Source organism: Achroia grisella, unplaced genomic scaffold (assembly GCF_030625045.1).
Source record: "Achroia grisella isolate CSIRO2021 unplaced genomic scaffold, CSIRO_AGI_Agris_v1 utg1174, whole genome shotgun sequence".
In the NCBI taxonomy this organism is placed as follows: domain Eukaryota; kingdom Metazoa; phylum Arthropoda; class Insecta; order Lepidoptera; family Pyralidae; genus Achroia; species Achroia grisella.
In genome coordinates this window covers 3,163,752-3,184,050 of record NW_026712590.1, presented here as the reverse complement: position 1 = coordinate 3,184,050, position 20,299 = coordinate 3,163,752, and the positions used below count along the sequence as shown (strand labels likewise).

The 20,299-nt window shown below is 33.2% G+C and overlaps 2 protein-coding genes across 2 annotated transcripts in view; both read right to left on the bottom strand.

The window, feature by feature from the left end:
• Positions 1-8,362: 8,362 nt before the first annotated feature.
• On the bottom strand, positions 8,363-16,343 carry LOC131851882 (protein THEM6-like). Its single transcript, XM_059202452.1, has 5 exons — positions 16,171-16,343; positions 12,181-12,351; positions 10,708-10,922; positions 9,896-10,084; positions 8,363-9,150 (listed from the first exon to the last, which is right to left on the bottom strand). Exons 2-5 carry the CDS (start codon positions 12,344-12,346, stop codon positions 9,022-9,024), a joined length of 699 nt encoding a protein of 232 aa, XP_059058435.1. The 5' UTR covers positions 12,347-12,351; positions 16,171-16,343; the 3' UTR covers positions 8,363-9,021.
• Positions 16,344-16,957: 614 nt separating this feature from the next.
• Positions 16,958-20,299, bottom strand: part of LOC131851674 (uncharacterized) — a 37,532-nt gene continuing 34,190 nt past the window's right edge. Inside the window, exon 18 of the mRNA XM_059202201.1 lies at positions 16,958-19,743. Within this exon, the coding sequence (XP_059058184.1) occupies positions 18,760-19,743 (984 nt within the window). The 3' untranslated portion in view covers positions 16,958-18,759. The remainder of the gene's footprint in view (positions 19,744-20,299) is intronic.

Here is a 20,299-nt window from a genome sequence, read left to right as displayed (position 1 = left end):
AACCGATCGGGCTGAGACTTTGCATGCATAAAGCTACTATGACGTACGCATTCCCTAAGAAAAAATTTGATAAATTCCACCCCTAAGGGGATAAATTAACGAGAGCGAAGCCGCGGGCAAAATCTAGTTTATGCAATAGAGTTAGTTTTCGCGACAATTGTGTCGACTTTATCAAAAAGTTCTTCAGGATGTTAAAGCGCCTCTTATAATAAACCTTAACTATTAAAAATAATGACAAACAAGCTGAGGAGCCATCTGAAGATATATTATAACAATTGCCTATATATGGAGGTACATGAACAGAACTAAGAACATCATGTTATTACGTGACGCCCATGATACGTTACTATTCCAGAGCACAACTGACGAGTCTGAATTGAATGTTAACACATATATAACATGAAAAAGTATTATCGCCATTGTAACAATTATGAAATGTAAACTGTTAGACAATGCTCATCATGTCCTGGTGGAATGCGTCAGGAACGAGAATACAAGGAAAAAGGTAATTAATAAAATACAACTTTGCAATGATGTAGGTATGTTGCACAATATTAGAAATAGAAATAATCTTTATTAAAATAAACTAAAATTGTCATATTGTCATATTTTTTATTCTACCACTATTCTATCGGAACCCTCGTCTAAGAGCGCGATGTTGGTGAATTATTAGTTTTAATGTAAATTTTTGCAAAATAACAAACTAGACAATAATTTGTTTTTTTTTTAATAATTAAAAAAAGAAAAGCTGTCAATTTTGTCCTTTTGCGGTACGGCATGACGTATGGAAAATGGAAAAAGTCCTACAATTAATAAAGAAAAATATATCATTTTTCTATCAGCAAAATAATCTCGTGACGCATGAATGTATTCATTTTAGGCAGGCGCCAGTAGTTATCGTACAGTAAGACGAAATGGTCCATACGTGAGTCAGTACTGTGCCTAGTAACATAATAATTTTACTTGCATTTTTTTATTTAGAAATGTTTATATTATTTTGTGTGTCATACCACACATACAATATCTAATATTTGATGTACACATGTTATTTAATTTTATTACTCTCTTCGTTTTTGTTCTACATTTGTGTTTTGTTTTATTTAGTATTATCTTATTATCTAAGTAATGGAGATGCATATAAAGAATTTATCTGTCACAAGTTTGGCATTTCCTCCGCCTCAGCCATCAGGATTACATACAAATTAAATAGAAATTAACTGAAGGGTTTTGTTATTCCTCTAATTGATTGTAATTGCAAACAGGTGTCCATCTGACGGTAAGTGGCGACCATAAACTATAATATATACAAGAATAGAACAAAAACATAACGTTTTCATGAGGCGCCTGTAGTCTTGTCATTCCAAATGATATATGACCCGAAATTTGAATATCTGTTTTGAAATATCGATAACTTAACATTTATGATTATGTATAAGCTACATTAATATAAAATATCGTCAAAATCCGTACTTTTTGGGTGAAATAGTAACAAACATTCATCCATGATCCAGGAATTCAATCTTAGTAATATTATAAACTTTCGCGTTTATAATATTACTAAGATTGAATTCCTTTGTGCGAGGCAAAAAATATGCTATATTTAATGTACACTAATATAATAAATACTAAAGTCTCCTTATTTGTCACCACTTCACGATGCAACACCTTAGCGAAGATTCGAATATACGCTCTTATCTCAGAAAAAAACAGAACTCTCAAGTGACGGTTAGTAATCATACAAAAAGGTATTCATCATCACCAGCCCACTGCAGTCCACTGCTCGAAATAGACATCTCCCAAGGCACGCCACTGGGTACGAAGGTTATGTTATTAGTAAGTGAAGCATCGTCATCGGTGAGTCCCCGTTCACGAATCTATAATCACATTTTGTAGTACCATCAATGACGTCACAGCGAGACAACTATATACGAAGAATTTAATTAATTCATTATAATTATGATATACGTAATGTTATGTAAACAAACATTGAGAATGTGAACTTTGATCTTTATATTCTTTGAACAAATAAAAGGATAATGCAAGTTCAGTATGCGTTTGATTGGTTTTACCCACCGGAAGAATACAAATCATTTCAACCACAATTTAAATGGGTTTTCCCTTAACTGTAGGTACATAGTGTGAGGTTCCAGAGAGGGCTGACTGTACTTCGCGTCAATGTGGTTGTGCCCATGATGACCTCAGTACAAGTATTATATAAAATTAAAATATTAAAGTAAAAGCTTACTTTACATTCTCTAAAATAATACGACTTCCAAGCATTATTATTATTTTCGTTAATATTTATTTAATTACCTGCAATTTGGGGATATCGCGTACCTATCATAAATACGTACTATAACTTTAAAAAATGACAATTTCTTTATGAAATTATATCGGTGGAAAAACTAAAATTTCACTAGCAAAATGTTGAAAAGAATAAAAAGACGTTTAAAATTCTATAATAAAATTATAGTTTGCGCAAGTCTCGAATAGTGCTTGTTTGTATTAGCACAGATAATATAATACTTTTTATATATAAAAAGTATTCTATAGAATACTATTTATATATAAAAAGTACCTACCATATATAAGTACCAATAATATTAATGCACAACAAAATAAAAAAGGGATATTATTAATGTTGCCATGATAGAGAAATAAAATTACACTCTTTTTTAATATATATATTTCAATAATTAATCAATTTTACATTTTGTTATAAAATTGCAGAATGGATAACAAGAAAAAAAATTACGACCATTAAATTAAGACGAGAACTTACATAGACAATTAATGAAATCGCTAATATAAATAACGTCATTATTTATTTATGTTACTATTACATTAACATAAATATAAAAAATAATATCACAATAATAATACGTGCTCAATATAAATTAATAACAATAATTTTGACCATAGAGAAAAAGACACCTCGCCGCCTAGTAAGTAGATAATACCACAGATAAAATATTACATATATTAAGAATATATGAAACCACTGGGAAATGCTGTATTAGAACCACTTAAACGACTCGCCTTCATATTCTAAAAACGTCAAAAGTCCAATAAATCCATTTTACAATACATTTTTTTTATACAGTACAATTTTATTCAACACATAGATTTTAGTATTATCGCAAAAAGGTTTAGTATAAAATTTGATTTGATTCACATTTTTATGAATTAGTTATAATTGATAACTGTTAAAAGTAAATAATATATACACGCCACTCTATGGATTAGATTTACAATTATTCTATCAAATATGTCTATATCGGAGAGAATAATTGCAAATTTAAATGTGACACCTATTTTAACAATGTTTTTGGAAAATAAATTTCATTTCATTTCATAGATGGATTGCAATAGATTAGTATTGGGAAGGTCAAAACTATTAGTTGGTATATTGCTAAAATCAAAACATATAATAACAATTTATATTTTATTATTTATATTAGATTTAATTACTGTAATAATATATTATAACAAATTTATATTATAATTCTTATAATAAATTTTAAAGTAATTTTAGTACTATAGATATAAATATAGAATTACTAGCTGTCCCGGCAAACGTTGTTTTGCTTTAATATAAAAAAAAAAATTTAGGGGTGGACTACCCCTAAAATTTAGGTGGATGAAAAATAGATGTTAGCCAATTCTCAGACCTACTCAATACGCTCACAAAATTTCCTGAGAATCGATCAAGCCGTTTCGGAGGAGTATGGGAACGAAAACTGTGACACGAGAATTTTATATATAAGATGAAAAGGAAGAAGAATTTCTGACTAGGTTGTTTGGCCCACGTTCATTTTGCCTCCCTGGATATTATCACCACAATTAATCAATGGCGAACTAAGATTAAAGCAGGCCTTACAATGTTACCTACATTCAATTTCTGGGCCTATTTTTCAGTCATGACACACTTTATGTTTGGTAGTTTTTTAAATTATAATTTTATTATGGCCTAGGATATCTACCCCTTAATTTGCCTCGGCAATTAAGTAAGTTTTCTTGCAAGCACAAGCTCTGCCAAGGTTCTAAACTACGAATTTACGAAGTAAAATGTAGATAAAACTTATTAGATAGCGTGGAGTCTTTTTGTCAATCAACACATATAATTCCATTACACACACCATATAAAGGTATTTATTTAAAGATTATAAACATTAGATTAAAATTGCATTTATAACTGCGTATGAATTAGGTATAAAGATCATCACAAACTCAGGATCACAAATACCCCCCACACCTGAATATCTTCGAGCACAAATCTTGCCATATGATAAAGTAATTTTTACATTTTTAAGACAATTAATTAACAAAGCCACTGCTGTTACTGTCTTGTCTGCTGACGTCTTATGTATTTAAAAATAATTAAACAATTGTTAATATTATCGTAATCAATCTTCAATTGAACAGTTTTTAATAAATATATCCACTTGTAACATTTTAAATAGTTAACATTTCTATAAAAAATGTTAAATGTTATAATGTTCTATAAAAAATCTGAACAAGGTTAAAAAATAAACCGAGTCAAAAATCTCTTTCACATAAATTTGCCATTAAACAAGTTATGGGTACATCACATTTTGTGCTTGAATTATTCAAATACATTTTAAAGCCACAGTACAATATTAAAGCGACAAGTTTAATGAGAATTATGTGTTATACGTTTAGTTCGCTATGTAAATACCAAATTGATCAATAGACATTGCAAAACGAAGGTAGACATAGTCATTGAGATTTCGATAAAGAACACTCTTAATGTTATCGTATATACATACACCAATCGTTAAAAGATACTGGTGGATCAGACTATATAATCCTTAAGTTTAAACTTTGCTTTAGTTACACATTATTATTATAGTTAAACGGGTTTTAACACGAATAATTTTATGGTAAATAAAGGTATTTACCTCTCTTGACGTTACGACTAATTTACAAATAGAGAGAGGTAAATACCTTTATTTTTACCATAGAATTATTCGTGCTAAAACACATTTCACTATTTCAATAATAAGACTATATAATATATATATATATTATATTTGAACTGAGAAAAATGTATATTACACTTATCCGAGCTGTATTTAACACGGCTCAAATGCTGTTTTCATTCGTTATCAGTTTATATATTTTGTATATGTTAAAATACAAATATAGTATTTGTATTCTATATTCGTTAGGAAAATACAGCACCTGCGTTTGTGACAATCTCTACCAGTATTCTAATTTTATATACCAAAATCGTACAATATACTGTAATTTTGTAATCTACTTTCGAATGTATCCATTTTTATTAATAATTCAGCTTTATCGAAATTAAATTATATAATAATATTTATTCATAAATAACTTTACAGTATTTTTATAACATTAACTTATAATGGCATTAACTTATAAAATATTTACGAGTCATCGTAAATTTTTTATAAGTTAATGCCTTATTTAATCAGACCGTTTTATAGAAAATTGGCAAGAAACTTAACAGTCGTTGAAATTATTATATATTATGATATTCTTTCATATTTACATCCATTTTAATATTTATAATGCAGTAGTCAGATAAATTACATAAAACAGTAAGTAAAAGAAAGAAGAACCTTCGTGTATAGAATTAGAATTACACTTCGTGTAATAACAGTTTTATCAACTGTGAGTACGATAATCTATATTTTTGATACCAAAATAAAAGTAATATTAGTCATTTTAATTTAAAGACCATCATATAGTCTACAACTGTTAAAGTTAACACATTTTTTAAATATCTTTCGTAAACCTTATATGACCCGAAGCATCCTATGCCAAAAACGTTTCGTATAAGGCAAGTATAAATTACTTATAAGTAAGTATAAATATTTATACTGTCAAAATGTATTTTTACAGTAAACATTTGGACTGTCATTGTTGTTTGACAATAAATCTAATTTCATGACTTGAATTTATATTTATACAGTCGGGCCGCTCAGCGTGCATTTCAGACAGGTCGGGATCGAATGGACGATGTAACTTTGAACTGACATAGGAGTACAATTTACTGCAAAAATTTAAATATCCTTTATTTGCCTTATTAACGAGTAATAACTCAAAAATTTGTAAATAGAATAGTTAATAATTTTGGGTTAAAATTATAAATTTTTCTATTAACTACTTAACAAATATAAAAACAATAGTTTTTAAAACTCAAACCAGATAAAATTGCGCTATTTCAAGGTTATTCGGTCACTACAAAAACAGTTGATTGGTCAATTAACGCCAACTCTGAGCTGTCGGACTTTAGTCAAATATCAGTGACAGTACAAATAAATAATAAATCTAAGTTCAAGTCATCGCCCAAGAGTTAAGAGTGGTCATAAACAAACTATATTATATTTAAAATAATCTCCAACTTATTAGAAATGAATGAACCATGACTCATATATTAAACACGCACGATTTACCTTTTGTAAATACGACTACAATGTACACCATAGATAATGCGATTTACTGATTAATGTTATCTATAGTGATAACAAAATATTTTCATTAACATAATAACATAAATTTTAATATCATGACACCAACAAATATCACAAAACGTTTTAATTACACTCAGTTATATAATTATTACAATTATTTGTCGGCTTCTGTGGTCTAGCAGTTTAGTATACCGCCATAAATCCGATGGTCGCAGGTTCGATTTCTCCCTCGGTACAAACATTTCTAAGTATGACTGTTTGTATGTGTAACATCGAGATGTTTTCTATGTATATAACGTATGTGTTTATAAAAAAAGTATATATGTATTTATATCTGTGCTCTAGTACCCATAACACAAGCTCTGCTCTTGGAACTAGATGGCGTTGTAATAGTAAAGAGGTATTATTATTATTACAGAATTTTATACAAATCTAACTTAAAATAATATCTAATACACAAATATAAATTCCATACAATCTCCCATCACATTCATGTATCATACATTCAATGTTACATAATAAGAAACAATCCTCAAGAAAAATACACATATATTAAACAAAATAATTAAAACAATACCCGAGTCAAAAACTATGAAAATATATAAAATCAGCTAAAAGTAACATTATAATATGAGATTACTAAAGTGTAAAATTATTTATCATTTAAATATATAGAAGAATTCGCATCTCCCCTCTGAATTTCAAGTATAACAATATATCAGTTTTCTGTTAAATAAAAATTATTACAACAAACTAACGACAGATTTTTGATACGAATGAAATCTAAACAGGTTATATCAGTCGGTCAGGTATTATTTAATAGTAATAATATTTAAATTACTTTTTAAAATACTTCATTGAGTACAGTGAGAGAAATGAGAGTAAATGGAAATGTTATGTTTGTTCTCGGTTACATTATAACATATATATAAAAGTCAATTCTTATTGATTTACACATGTGGTATACTGTACTGGATGTATTATTTCTTCTAAATTTGTATTTAGATCTATAGTTCTGTTATTGTACATTCTGTTTATACTCCAACTTTTTGACAATCTTTCATAATATGTCTATGTATTCCAAGTTTTTTCTGTATTTTCATTATATATATGTATATGTGATACTTATAAAATAAAACTACAACAAGAGACATGTGTAAGTATTTTGTAAAATTTATCTCTTTATATACCGCAACTTTATTATAAAGATGGCTGTTTTTTTCTAAGATCCAAAGTAGAAAAATTCGACATAATACTTATGCAAACTATCTAAATGCCAGTAAATGTGAAAACTGAAACTGGAATTTTTTGCGCTCTCAACCACACTTAGTTTCATTCGATTCAAACATTATTATTTATAATAATTAATACAAATATAATAATGAACAATATAATAATTATAATTTCTTAAAACAATCATTTGCTATATAGAGGTTTATACCTTTATATTGACATAGTGTAAAATGAAGTCGTTTCCGTTGCCTGTTCGCTTAGATCTTTTAAACTACGCAATGGATGTTAACGTAGTTTTTAGCGACAAATAAAGCGATTCTAGAGAAAGATTTTTTTTCCGGACTACTCTAATGCTGTTGGCCGCAGCTGGCCTTTACAACTTCACGATAGGGGGCGAGTGCAGATAGCACTTCATACCCGCGGAAGGACTTATGGAGCGGCTCAAGGCCAACTCTCGCCTGACGGATACTAAAGTTGTATAGAGTCGTCGGTCTGAGGGCACCGCTAGGGGTTCGAACCTCGGCTCAGGCCGTCGTAATTTCGATCCCCGTTTGAATTGGACGGGGGGTCGATCGGAGGGGACCTGTACACCCGTGAAGGCGGTATGTATTAAACACGATGTTTAAAAAGTAAACATTTGCAATATGTTTAGTCTGACGATTTTCACTTCTTGCATATCTCTTGGATACAAATAAGTCTTATAGATTTCATCTCGTACATAATTATTTAATGATGTACTAATTATTTTACAATTTATAATAGTACAGGTAAACAAGCAGATGTCAATTACTCCTCGAATATAAGAACCTCTTTTTCGCTCCATTTCACTGCTAGAACGGGCAAACCTAATTTCCATCTCTTTCATACTTAAGGGCTTCTAACATCGAACTAATATTAGTAAATTTAATAATAAAATTTTCGTAATAATTCTAGACTGACATTTCACAGGTTATTGTCGTGTTTTGTTGTAAATTATTGAATTTTGTTGTAAATATTGATATAGAATTTAGAAATAGAGTAGTAGTTACTTTTATTATAGGAATTAGTCTAAATATGTAATTGAATAAACTGAATCAATGCATATAATATATTATAAAACACCGCCAATTTGCCGGTTTGTCAGTCGCAGGCATTGCCTTAAATAGGCAATAAGTATTCCATTAAAAGAGGTTACAGTCGGTCATAATGACAAGCATACGGCTCGCCTGATATACTAGACGTATATGACAATTTATTAATATAAAAAAAACGTACAATCACTTCAACATAGCCCTTAATTCAACCGATACCTCAAATTATCGCTCTGGCAGTGAAATAGGTATTTTCATTCGCTCGCTGGTGTTGGTAACACCTCGCCACAGCTGAGGGGGTCTGCCTGTACTGAGGGTCGGGGGGCTGTTGAACCCCTTAGTTTGGCTGAACTCAACTCGTTGCTTTGCACCCAGAGTTCCAACTAGAAAACATAATAATAAAGAACTAGTTAGCGGTTTCTATGTTGATTATCGCATGCCTACCACTTGTCAATGTGTATTTATTCAAAAAAGCAACACATAAGCTAGAGCTCATTCTTTTTGTGATGAGTTTACATTCTGAATGAGTGGTAGAATAAAAAAAACTGCAAATGTGCTTATATTAGATTTATTTGAATAAATATTATTTCTATCTATTTCTATAAAATTCTTACTTAATATTAAAAATGCGAAAGTAACTCTGTCTGTCTTAATAAAATTTAAAAAATTTAGTACACAGATAGTAACTAAGAAACAACATAGGCTACTTTTAAATGTGAAAAAAAGGTTGTAAGGTGTTGAAAGTAAAAAATTAAAATATCTAAATTTTAAACCTAACATTTGAAACATATTTTTAGTTTTAAATATAAATTCAAAATTTCACCCTTAAGGTAAAATAAAATAGGGGATAAAAGTTTGCATCGTCATTTTTGAAGCTAGAACGACGAAACATTTTTTGTCTGGCTATTTTGGGTTAGACTATTACATTTTTTCTTTTTATTTGATCAAGGTAACTATTTCACGCGGATGAAGTCGCAGGCACAGCTAGTATCCAATAATTCGAAATAAATATCTCAAATAGTGCCTATTCACTCTTAACTTGAAAGACCCAATGTAAGAGGAAGGAAATTCGCTCGGAGTCAGTTCCACTACTTATTCTCGTAAAAAAAGAAACTTTCAGCTACAAACCTCTGGAGGCATCTTCCCTATCGGCGCATGGCAAGCACCAGCGCAATGCAACTGCAGCAGTAGATCTGCTATCGCCGCTGCCGATGTGTCTATGACTCGTTGGCGACAAACAGCGACAGCGTGGACGAAACCACCAGGTCCAATGAACTCGTGTTCCATGAACACTGTCTTTTCATCCCAATATATTGCCTGGAAGAAAAGAAATCAGTGCCAGATTAGCCTAACAACAAGAGAACTATTGAGAGGCCCGCGTACTGGAGGTCCCCGCGTCCTCACTCCTATCTGAACATAATAAAACTCCAACTACAAAATGTACTATGCCCAAATAGATAACAATAATGATTTATTATAGTCTATTAATAACACAAAGATATAATAAAAAAAGTTTGTTTGTCATTAAGTATTTTTTTTAGTTTGTACATAGGCCTCTAGATATTTAAGTTCGCCTGTCCACCATTTTTATACTGGTGCACTGAAGTTTTAATAAATAAATAAATATGTTGTCTAAAGCGAGTAATAAATTAGTCATTTAAGAAGGTATTTTTTTATTTTTAAAAGCCCAGACTTTACTATTAATAATGGTTATTAACCGCTGGGCTACTCTAAATTGTTTGTTATACTCTAAATTGTCTCTTATAATTCAACTTAAGTTTGCACAAAAATGTGTCATCCAGTAATGATACCACATTATATTATATAATTAAATTCAATAAATAAAAAAAGACTATATTTATTGGAAATTATTCTTACTAATTTTTATTTTTATTAAATCTGATTTAAAATAATTAGATTAGAAGCAGATGATGACTAACCTTTGAAGTAATTGTGAATCGGGTGAACGGCTTTAGATACCGTCTGTACCGGATGGTGGCTGCTGCCTGCACCACCGCCCCACCTGCCGCCTTAATATTGGCGTATAGTCCCGTACGCTCGTAGAAGTCAGCACGGGCGAAATCCAATTCTCTCAAGTATCGAGCATTGTTCATGTGATATAGTAGTGTGTCTATATCGGTGAGTAGGCACCACGCTGGTGATACAAGTTTAAAATACTCACTAACATTATAAATAACAATAACCCTGGACAATTCACATAGCGGCACCTAGTCTCAAGCGAAGCAGAGTTTGTCTTATAGGTACTGGACACCTGATATAAATATTTAGATACATTTCTTTATAAATACATTCATAATGTACATTGAAAACACCTGGATGATTGTAGATGTTTGTACCGTGCGAGGAATCGAACCCGCAACCTTCGGATATATAGTCGTGTATTAAAGCGGTAGACTACAGATATATATTATTAAAAATTACAGTTTATGAAGATATTGCTGCTGGAATTGCGAGTATATGGACTATATATAAGTGGTACCGAAGTGGTAACCGTCACCATTCTACTTTTAGTATAATAGTTCCATGGACATCATCATGTGACGCCAGTGGTAGATACCACTCTAAGACTTAGATCTCTAGCTTAATATCAGTAATTTCACTGTCTAATCTGCACTTTACAACCGAAACATAATTTTCAAAGCAAGCCGCTGAATGAGGTACCTTCTTGTAGTTGTTAAGCTTCAACAATAGCAATACAAGGTACGCATTACGGGCGTCACATGGCGACCTGATGTCAGTGGTAATATTAATGTATATTGGCAAGAGTTTCCACTAAAAAAAATAGGCTAAAAGAATGTGGCCACAAAGGTAGCGACAGACTTTACTATAAATAAAAAGAAAAAGAGTTTCCACTTTCCATCAGGTGAGTCATTAGTTTGTTTGCCATTCAAGTAGCATATAAACAAGGGGGAATAGTAATGTAGTCTAATGAACCATCGTGATAAGTTCCTGGTGAATTTCACGATGGCCTAATTGACCTGAACTTATCATTCTCTGGTAACTAACTAACTGGTACCCCGCCAGCGTAAACCGTTAGCGCAAATGGGAGAACCATTTCATTAATCAAAAAGGAGAATAGAAGATGTAGTGCGATGGTTATCCCGTCACCACTGTAGCGTTATATCTGAAGTGATGAGGTGTCGCTTCTTAACATAACTCCTTTAGGTGGATATACAGATGTAGTAACTGAACTATATTAGTTAGTTTATTTAATAGTGTGCTTACAGTGGCTTATTAATAACGCATACACTCGTCGCACAGCCGTAAAGTGGACTGATTTTACCCTAAAGTTAAATCTAAGGTATATGGAGACGTAAATGAATGGCAGGGTACCGAATATTGCCAGAAATATTACAAATGTAGGCACAAAATAATCAATATATAAAACTTACAACGAACTTCCGTGGTATCCAGTATGCACGCCTTCTTCTTGAAATACCTGGCTTTAGCCACCGTGTACATCATTCTAGCGAAGTATGCCACATCCAATGTGCCATATAGTATAATAGCACCGGCCGCCATGGCCACTCCCCAACTGGGCACGCAAACCACCCACATTTTCCCTAAAAATATAGCAGGTAAGAAAAATTAAAACATTGTTGAAGAACGTCGTTACCAGTTACACAACAATAGGGGTCAGAGCGGACAAACTACCACGGGTTCGGTCATAGGGGTCTCCTGATTTAGGCACCAGAAGAAATACATAATTTAATAAAAAAAATAGAATCTATTTAAGAAACTGCACTAAGGAGCGCTTGGAGCAGGATCCTGTGCATTTGCCACGGCCCTCAGATGATATAGTTATGCCACTAGTTATGCTCGTCGATTGATGCTGCCCATTCAAAACAAGAACTACGCTCAGACTAAAGTGTTATCTGTCAGGCAGGAGTTGGGCTATAACCGCTCCTTATGTACTTCCACTCGCCCCCATTTTCGCCTAGAGAAACTGTACAAACCAGCTGCGGCCAACTGCATTGAGTAGTGCGAAAAAACCTAGTGGTTTGATAAAGACCCTAAACAATCTGGTTGACATGAAAAACTTTGTGTACCTATTATTTCGAATTTAGAGAACTTTGATAACAAACCATATTTTATGAATTATTTTTTTAGATAATGACTCCGGCGGATGTTAGTTAGTACGCTAAATAAGAAAAGTAAAAAAATTACAATAATAACAAATAAGATAAAAATAGGAAGCAAAGGGTGGTAACAGATAGTAATGGTGACCATTGGTCCCGTTGCTAACAATATAGGTACTACATATATAAATAATGTCTCTGTAACGGTATACCTACCCATATACAGAGAGTAGAGTAAGTGCATATCCATTAATAAATCATATTCAAAAGACAATAATGTTTGAAGGAAATTTGTTTAATGACTTAAATAAATAATGTACTTAATAAATAGGAAAGTATCTTGCTCAAATAAAAAAAAACGTTTCTAAACGTATTATACGTACGTACTTATACATACATATACACATTTACGCGCCATACTGCCGCCTCATTGACGCAAAGGAAACCCGATAGACAAATTAGATATGATCGAAGCAATAAAATTGTTGTATTCGTGTAAATTGCTAGTCGTTGTATTTGTACGAACAAACTGTATTTATATCTACATGTATCTAACCTGTATCTAGACTACTTATGTTATAGAAAATGAATTCATTCTAAGTAGTTTATTTTCTTAATTTGTGATTCGTTAATTAACCATTAATCAAGCATTTCTTCATTAAAAGAAATTAAACTAATTCAAAATATTTTTATCTATTACAAAATTTTTAGGAGTCAAAACTAACGTTAGTTACAATTAAATGAAGCTGAGAAATACAGACAATAAAATTAGAAATTATTCAACACTAGCCGTGCCAGCGGTTTGAAAATGAAATTTTAGCATATGTATGTCATCAGTCTGATGTATAAGTTATATTACTGTGAAGTTTCATCAAAATCCGTTCAGTAGTTTTTGCGTGAATGAGTAACAAACATACATCTATCTATCAATCCATACTCATAAACTTTCGCGTTTGTAATATTAATAAGATTTAGTAGATAAGCATATTTTTATTGTTTTTGTCAGATTGTAAACTCAAAAACTTAGTAACAGTATAGATAACATTGGTAACAGCAATTGGTAATGCATGTTTCTATGGTTGCCAATTCAATCTTCGCATTCATAGTAGGTACACGGTAAAGTTACTGTGTTTATTTGGATTGATTTGAACGTCATTTTTTTTTAATTATGTTGGAATGATGGCCCTGTAAAAACGCTATTTATACGCTGGCAACACCAGTTCATATTAATTTCATTACTGTCAATATGACCACTAATCGTCATTACTTCCCTTTCTTGTTTTATGTATATACCTACGCATTAAAAAACTGATATTTATTGTCAATAGATACATAAATAAACATATATTACGCCTATGCGTAATATATGTTTATTTATGTATATAAATATCATGAATCTGTTTGATATATAATATGACACATTTACTTAGCTAGGTATATACATATATGTTTATACATGTATACCAATAGTATACCTTTCCCCCTTACTACCCTTCAACCGCTTTCTGTTTTTACCCAATAGTTAGCTGGTAGAGAATGCCATAAAATTGTGCATTTATTTTAGATAGAATAAAGAATAAGAAAATCAAAAATATCTGTATTTTTAATCATGTACAAGCTCATTTGGAAAGAATAAAAGCTAAGTTTCTTATCAGTTTTTCTTAGCTCTGAAGCAGTCAGAACATAAATTATTTTATTTTATTTTATTTCATAGGGGATTTACTTTATTTTGGTAGCAAATTTTTTTTATAATTGGATTTTCCACAAAAATATGACTACCATTACGCACTACTATTTGCAAGTAATAACTACTGCTGTTATTAGTAATTTAATGTATTAATTATCATGAATGGCATTGTGAACTATAATTAAGTATTAATTTATATCAGCTTAAAGTATTAGTAGTATGTAATACCTTTTTATCTACGATAAAATAATTACTACTATAAAGAGGCCAAACGACAAGCAAATTTCCAAGACAATATTTTTAGTGAAAAAATATTATATATCCTTCTGAAATATGAATTAATATCTCCCACCGTACGAAACCGTATCTACGTGAGCTATACAGATGAACCTTAAATGGTAGTTATACCAGGTCGATAGTATTTATGATTCTTAACATATTTCCCTAAAAGATATAGTGCAATATGATATTAAATTTGTAGCATTCACCCTCATTGCAGGGTTATTGTTATTAAATATTTTCATGTCTTGTAATGTTTTTCAGTCTAAAAAGCGTGGATATCGTATAAGTAGGCGTATATTTTTAATATATGATGATAGAATAGTCACCCCTTCTGCGTTAATAGTATATGCTGGCGGAGCACCAGTGGTAGATCATGGGTTCTAAAATAAAATCAGTTCAGTAACTACACCAGGAAATACCCGTGATGGTTTTCAAAGGGGATCGCATGACCTTGGTCAACCTCAATAGATTATTAGTACTGGCAAACCCGTAGATAACAGTACTAAAAATATTTGCACAAAACTGGAAGAGGATTGTTAGTAATAGGGACTACGACACCATTGCTAGCGGTGTACATGTCAGGTTGACCTACACGCGGTTCCCCTGAGAACTGTGACCTCATTCTCATCTTATCATCCTCCACTGGTGCCCCGCCAGCGTATATTATTAGCGTAGGCGGGAGTACCATTCCATTATCATCCATTAAAATTAAAACACTAAAAACTAAAGTGTATCTGAAAGATATTTTCGAGACTTAGATTACATCATGATCAGATGGACCAAATGATATGTGTGGAAGATGAACAGCGACAGTTGAGAGCGGCGTGTAAGCTTTAAAATGAAACCTTGAACCAAATATATTCTTTGCTAACTGTATCCCACACCGCTACCTGTGTAAAATACTGTACATGTAATATATGTTCAACATAGCTTTTTACAGATTTTATTTTAATTGCAGGTACTTTTGTAACTTATAAATAAAAAAATATATAATGGAGTGGTGGACTCGCCTGCGCTAATGGTATACGCTGGCGGGGCACCAGTAGAGGATAATAAGATGTGGATGAGGTCAGGTCAGTTAGCCCATTGTAGCAAATTTATCAGGAATTTATCATAACGATTTCCAGGAGGAGCAGCGTGGAATTCAACCTAACAGTACATTGCTAGTAATGGGGTTATTTGACCACATTAATAATCCCCTTCCCCCAAGAAAATACAAGTATTTCATATTTATAATATCAGTTACGATAAGTAAATATAATTTATAAATTTATTATCTTTAATAATTATTATAATCCCATTAATATTAATATAAATACCCTATTTCAACTTACCTCCAAACTGAGCCGGTAACCACTAGCAAACACAGATATTACATCAATGTCTGTAAAAATTAACAAAAAGCCATCACAAACCAAACTATTTACCTCTAAAACAATAATATATTGATTTATTAAAATGTAAAGCAGATAATGTATTTTAACAGAAAACAAGTAAATTCACCACGCGTAAGACCTATGGCGATAAAATGAATTTTTTCACGTACCGAATGAAAACGTCAGTTCAGTTGCGCGCGCACATAATCAATACACTGTCTAATTGATATCCTCTACAATTTTGAATCATATCAGCCAGATAATGAAAACCATTATCGTTTAAATAGTTATTTTTCTTAATTTATTTATTCAGATTGGACTTGTTCAGTTCTTATAGCTAATATAATAGACGTTGAACATTTACTGTCAAAGGTATGATACAAATTTCAAAGTAATTTCTTGGACTCTGTTCGTCTACGCGTTGATAACTGAAACATAAGTTGCATATCATGCTTCTCCATGATCTATGATTACATCGTCCCAGACTATTACACATATTACTGAAGGTGATCATGGGCATGTTTATATTACACGACACGAGACATGATAATGAGTGTTAAGAACTTTGGACGATGTACCGCGTACTTGCTCTCATTCAAAACAAAACTAAAGAATATTTAATATCAACCAAATTGTTATTTATTGTAGATATCATCACATTAATCACGAATCCGTGCCATATTATCGGCAACACATCTTATATGCAGGCTCTAATCTTTATAGTCGACGAAATGAAACAATAAAAAAATTTAATAGTTAAGTTTTAATGATCATTTCTTCTGTAGCACTTTGAAAAATAATGTTCACATAATCACAAAACACAATTTGTTGCATCAAAAACTAATGACGGAACTCCCTAAACGTTAATTATAAATTTATACAGCTAATAAATTTAAATTTACAATTAAAATATATAACAAAACACATCTGCAATACTGTATGTTTGACAATAATATCGAAGGTAACAGCTACCAACAATATTTATCGAGCAACAACAACATACTTTTGATTACATAAAAAATTTAAACGCAATAAAAAATGGCGGAAACTGATTTTTTCTCTCAAACAAAATGTATGCGTAAAATGTATAACATCACGGATTCAACAAGTCCACAGTAACATAGGATTTTGTTAATTTTAGTGCCTTTAGTCAGAATATTGTTTACCATTGCTCGCATAGCCCCCAAACTCAAAACTAACTGGCACAACGTCAGTTGTTGAGTTTTCTTTTATCTAATATAACTCTATAATCTTATAACTACATATCGAACTATGGGTTATAACTTTGACCCAGTTGTGTGCACAAAATGTCCTTTTCGCTATAAACCGGCCGCGTTGAACGGCCGTAATTACTAAATTCACTAAAATTGAAACCATCCGTAATTATTTACAAATTCTGTATTAGTGTACCCGCGATTATATTAAATAAATACTCGCCGAGTATGTGACAGACGCAAATATTGTTTCTGTTCTAGCTTTATGTACACAAGCGAGGAAATACTGTATGAAATTAACACGTAATAAATGGCTTTAAGCCACACAAGCCAGCGATGGAGTCTCAGAGCCCACTGGGTCTACAAAAGACATTATTAAACTCTATATCATATAGGTTTTAGTGACTAGACGGTCCCCTAAACAGTTGGGGACAAAAATGTATGTACATATAACACTATGGATATCAAATTCACACTAGCTTAACACATTGCTACTATTAAACGTTATAATATATTTAAATACAGAAATAACACCTTTGGAAATGTGAAGCGCGAATGCCGCGTCAAAGATTTCAACATTGGCACCGAACAATTACGATTTCAGATAAACACCATCTCAAAATATCGCTCGACGGCGAAACGTAACACCGTTTTGTGCAGTTCCCGTGGAAGTCACTTACAGTTAAGTTATGCGTAACATTACAATACACAAATTAATATTACAAATATGTTTCGAAATAAATGGCAACGTACTAAGAAACAACGTCATTAAATTCAGTCTAGCATTGTTATGAAGGGCTATGTCTCAAATTAATTAACACATCTATATCTAAACACGATTAGATTTATATTTGAGTATGGCCTGTAAACACTAATGTAAACACTTAACCTACGTCCGACGTAACCTATAGATAATACACATTTATTATACAATTATATATGAATACAGTATGTATACGAATATATTACACGAAGTAAAGTTTAACAATGAAATAAAAAAAAGGCGCTTTCGATTTGAACTCATAGGTGACCCAGTAGCAGCACAACATAAAATAATAACACCTAAAGAGGAACCACTAAATTCAAACGTAAGTAAACATTAACAAAACGTTTCACTTAAAAATCAGTTGCTAACTTACCATTATATCAGTTTCGTTACATATAAAATTATATACAAAACAATTTTAACAATTTATTATATTATACACCTAAGTGGAACCTCAACATTAAGGAGATCGCAGGTCAGTCTGGCGCGATGCGCGATTTATAAAACGTGGGTGCGGAGCGCGCACCAGCCGCGCGGTGGAGGGCGGGCGCGGCGCGGGGTCGGCGCCTAGTCGACGAAGTCCATGGCGGGCTTCCTCTGGCGCGGCTTCTTGGGGCGCGGCGGGGCCGGCTCCCCGTTGCAGCAGTGGCAGCCGCGCTTCACCACGCCGCGGCCGGACGCCCGCCGCCGCCGGTCCGGGGAGCGCTCCCCGGCGCGGGTCTTCCCGGACAGGCTCCTCTTGGGCGGGTAGGTGCGCAGCGGGGGCGCGTCGTCCGACGAGCCGTCCGAGCGCGCCTCCCGGATCACCGAGTGCAGCCGCAGCCGGGCCCCGGCCGCGCCCGGCGCCGCCCCCGGGGCGCCGGCCGGGGCCCCGAGCGAGCACCTCGCGGGGCCGGCCCCGCTCGAGTCCGTCGAGTTGGTCTCGTCGCACGACGGACTCTTGCAGCACTTGTCGCTGTCGCTGCTGAAGTCTAGGGGCCGTCGGCCCTCGGACCGTTCCGACGCCGAGTTCGACTCCCAGAACAGCTCGGTGTGCCGTTCGGGGGACGAGGCGTCGTCGTCGGCCATCGACTCGAGGGTCGCGTCCCTGGAGCTGTCCTCGGCTATCATCTTCGCGTCGTCCCCGGCGATCAGGGCGTCCGGGTCGTCCAGGAGGAACCTGGTGTCCCGGTCCCTCTTGTCGTCGTCGTAGCACACCCTTCTTATCACTTGGGTGGCGTTTCCTGTCGAGTGGACTATCGCGGATGCCGTATTAGTGAGATGCAGTTCTCTAGTATCGTTCAAGATGCTGTCGAATCGAGTCAGGCCGTCGTCCTTCACGAGCACCGACGACAGATTAATATTATTGGTGTGACTTGAGGGTAGTGCGTGTATCATGCTATCTATATCTGTATACTTGATGTTCTGAACACCGTTAGGTTCGGCAGTGGCTTGGGATATAACAGTTGTCTGCGGTGTGCTCATCAGGACTGTCGCAGGTGCTCGATTCGAATGAAATATAGTTGAAGTGATGTGACGACCTTTGAGTCCGGCTATCGTAAACGGATGAACCTGCAAAATACGAATTTTCATTTGACACTAACTGTAACTCGCGAATTGGTTCGCGTAAGTTGAAAAGAATGATGGCGGATAAATCACGAGTATTTTTTATGTATGCATAGTATATGTAGATACAACTATATAAAAAACCTCTCGTTTTAACAATAGTTAAGAATACACCCCGAATTGCTGTTTTTATTAACTTCCAATACTATGCAAAGGATTTTTATATTAAAATATTTAAGCATTAATAATGTTATTATGAATTCTCCTGTGAATAGATCCAATTATCGTTTTAGTGACCTATGCTGGACCGGTAATTGGATATTATGATGATAATGATGTTGTTTATGACATTCTAAATAATTATGTTTATTATTTATCCTCTAGCATCAAAGGCCAAATTGTCATTATTATAATTAAATACCTTCAAATGTTATGACATTAATGAATGAAGTATCCCAGCACAGTACAGCCAGTTGACAATATTATTCGTTCAAAATAGCATATAAACAAACATCTGACAAATTTGGATTTAGAGATTCATTCATGCTTCGCAGATTTTTTT

Excerpts from the sequence above, each read along its gene's own strand:
- LOC131851882 (XM_059202452.1), bottom strand. The coding sequence starts at position 12,346 with ATGTGGGTGGTTTGCGTGCCCAGTTGGGGAGTGGCCATGGCGGCCGGT. Across the intron at positions 10,923-12,180 it reads GGATACCACGGAAGTTCGTT|CGTGGTGCCTACTCACCGAT; the intron begins GTAAGTTTTATA and ends TTGTATCACCAG. Across the intron at positions 10,085-10,707 it reads GATTCACAATTACTTCAAAG|GCAATATATTGGGATGAAAA; the intron begins GTTAGTCATCAT and ends CTTTTCTTCCAG.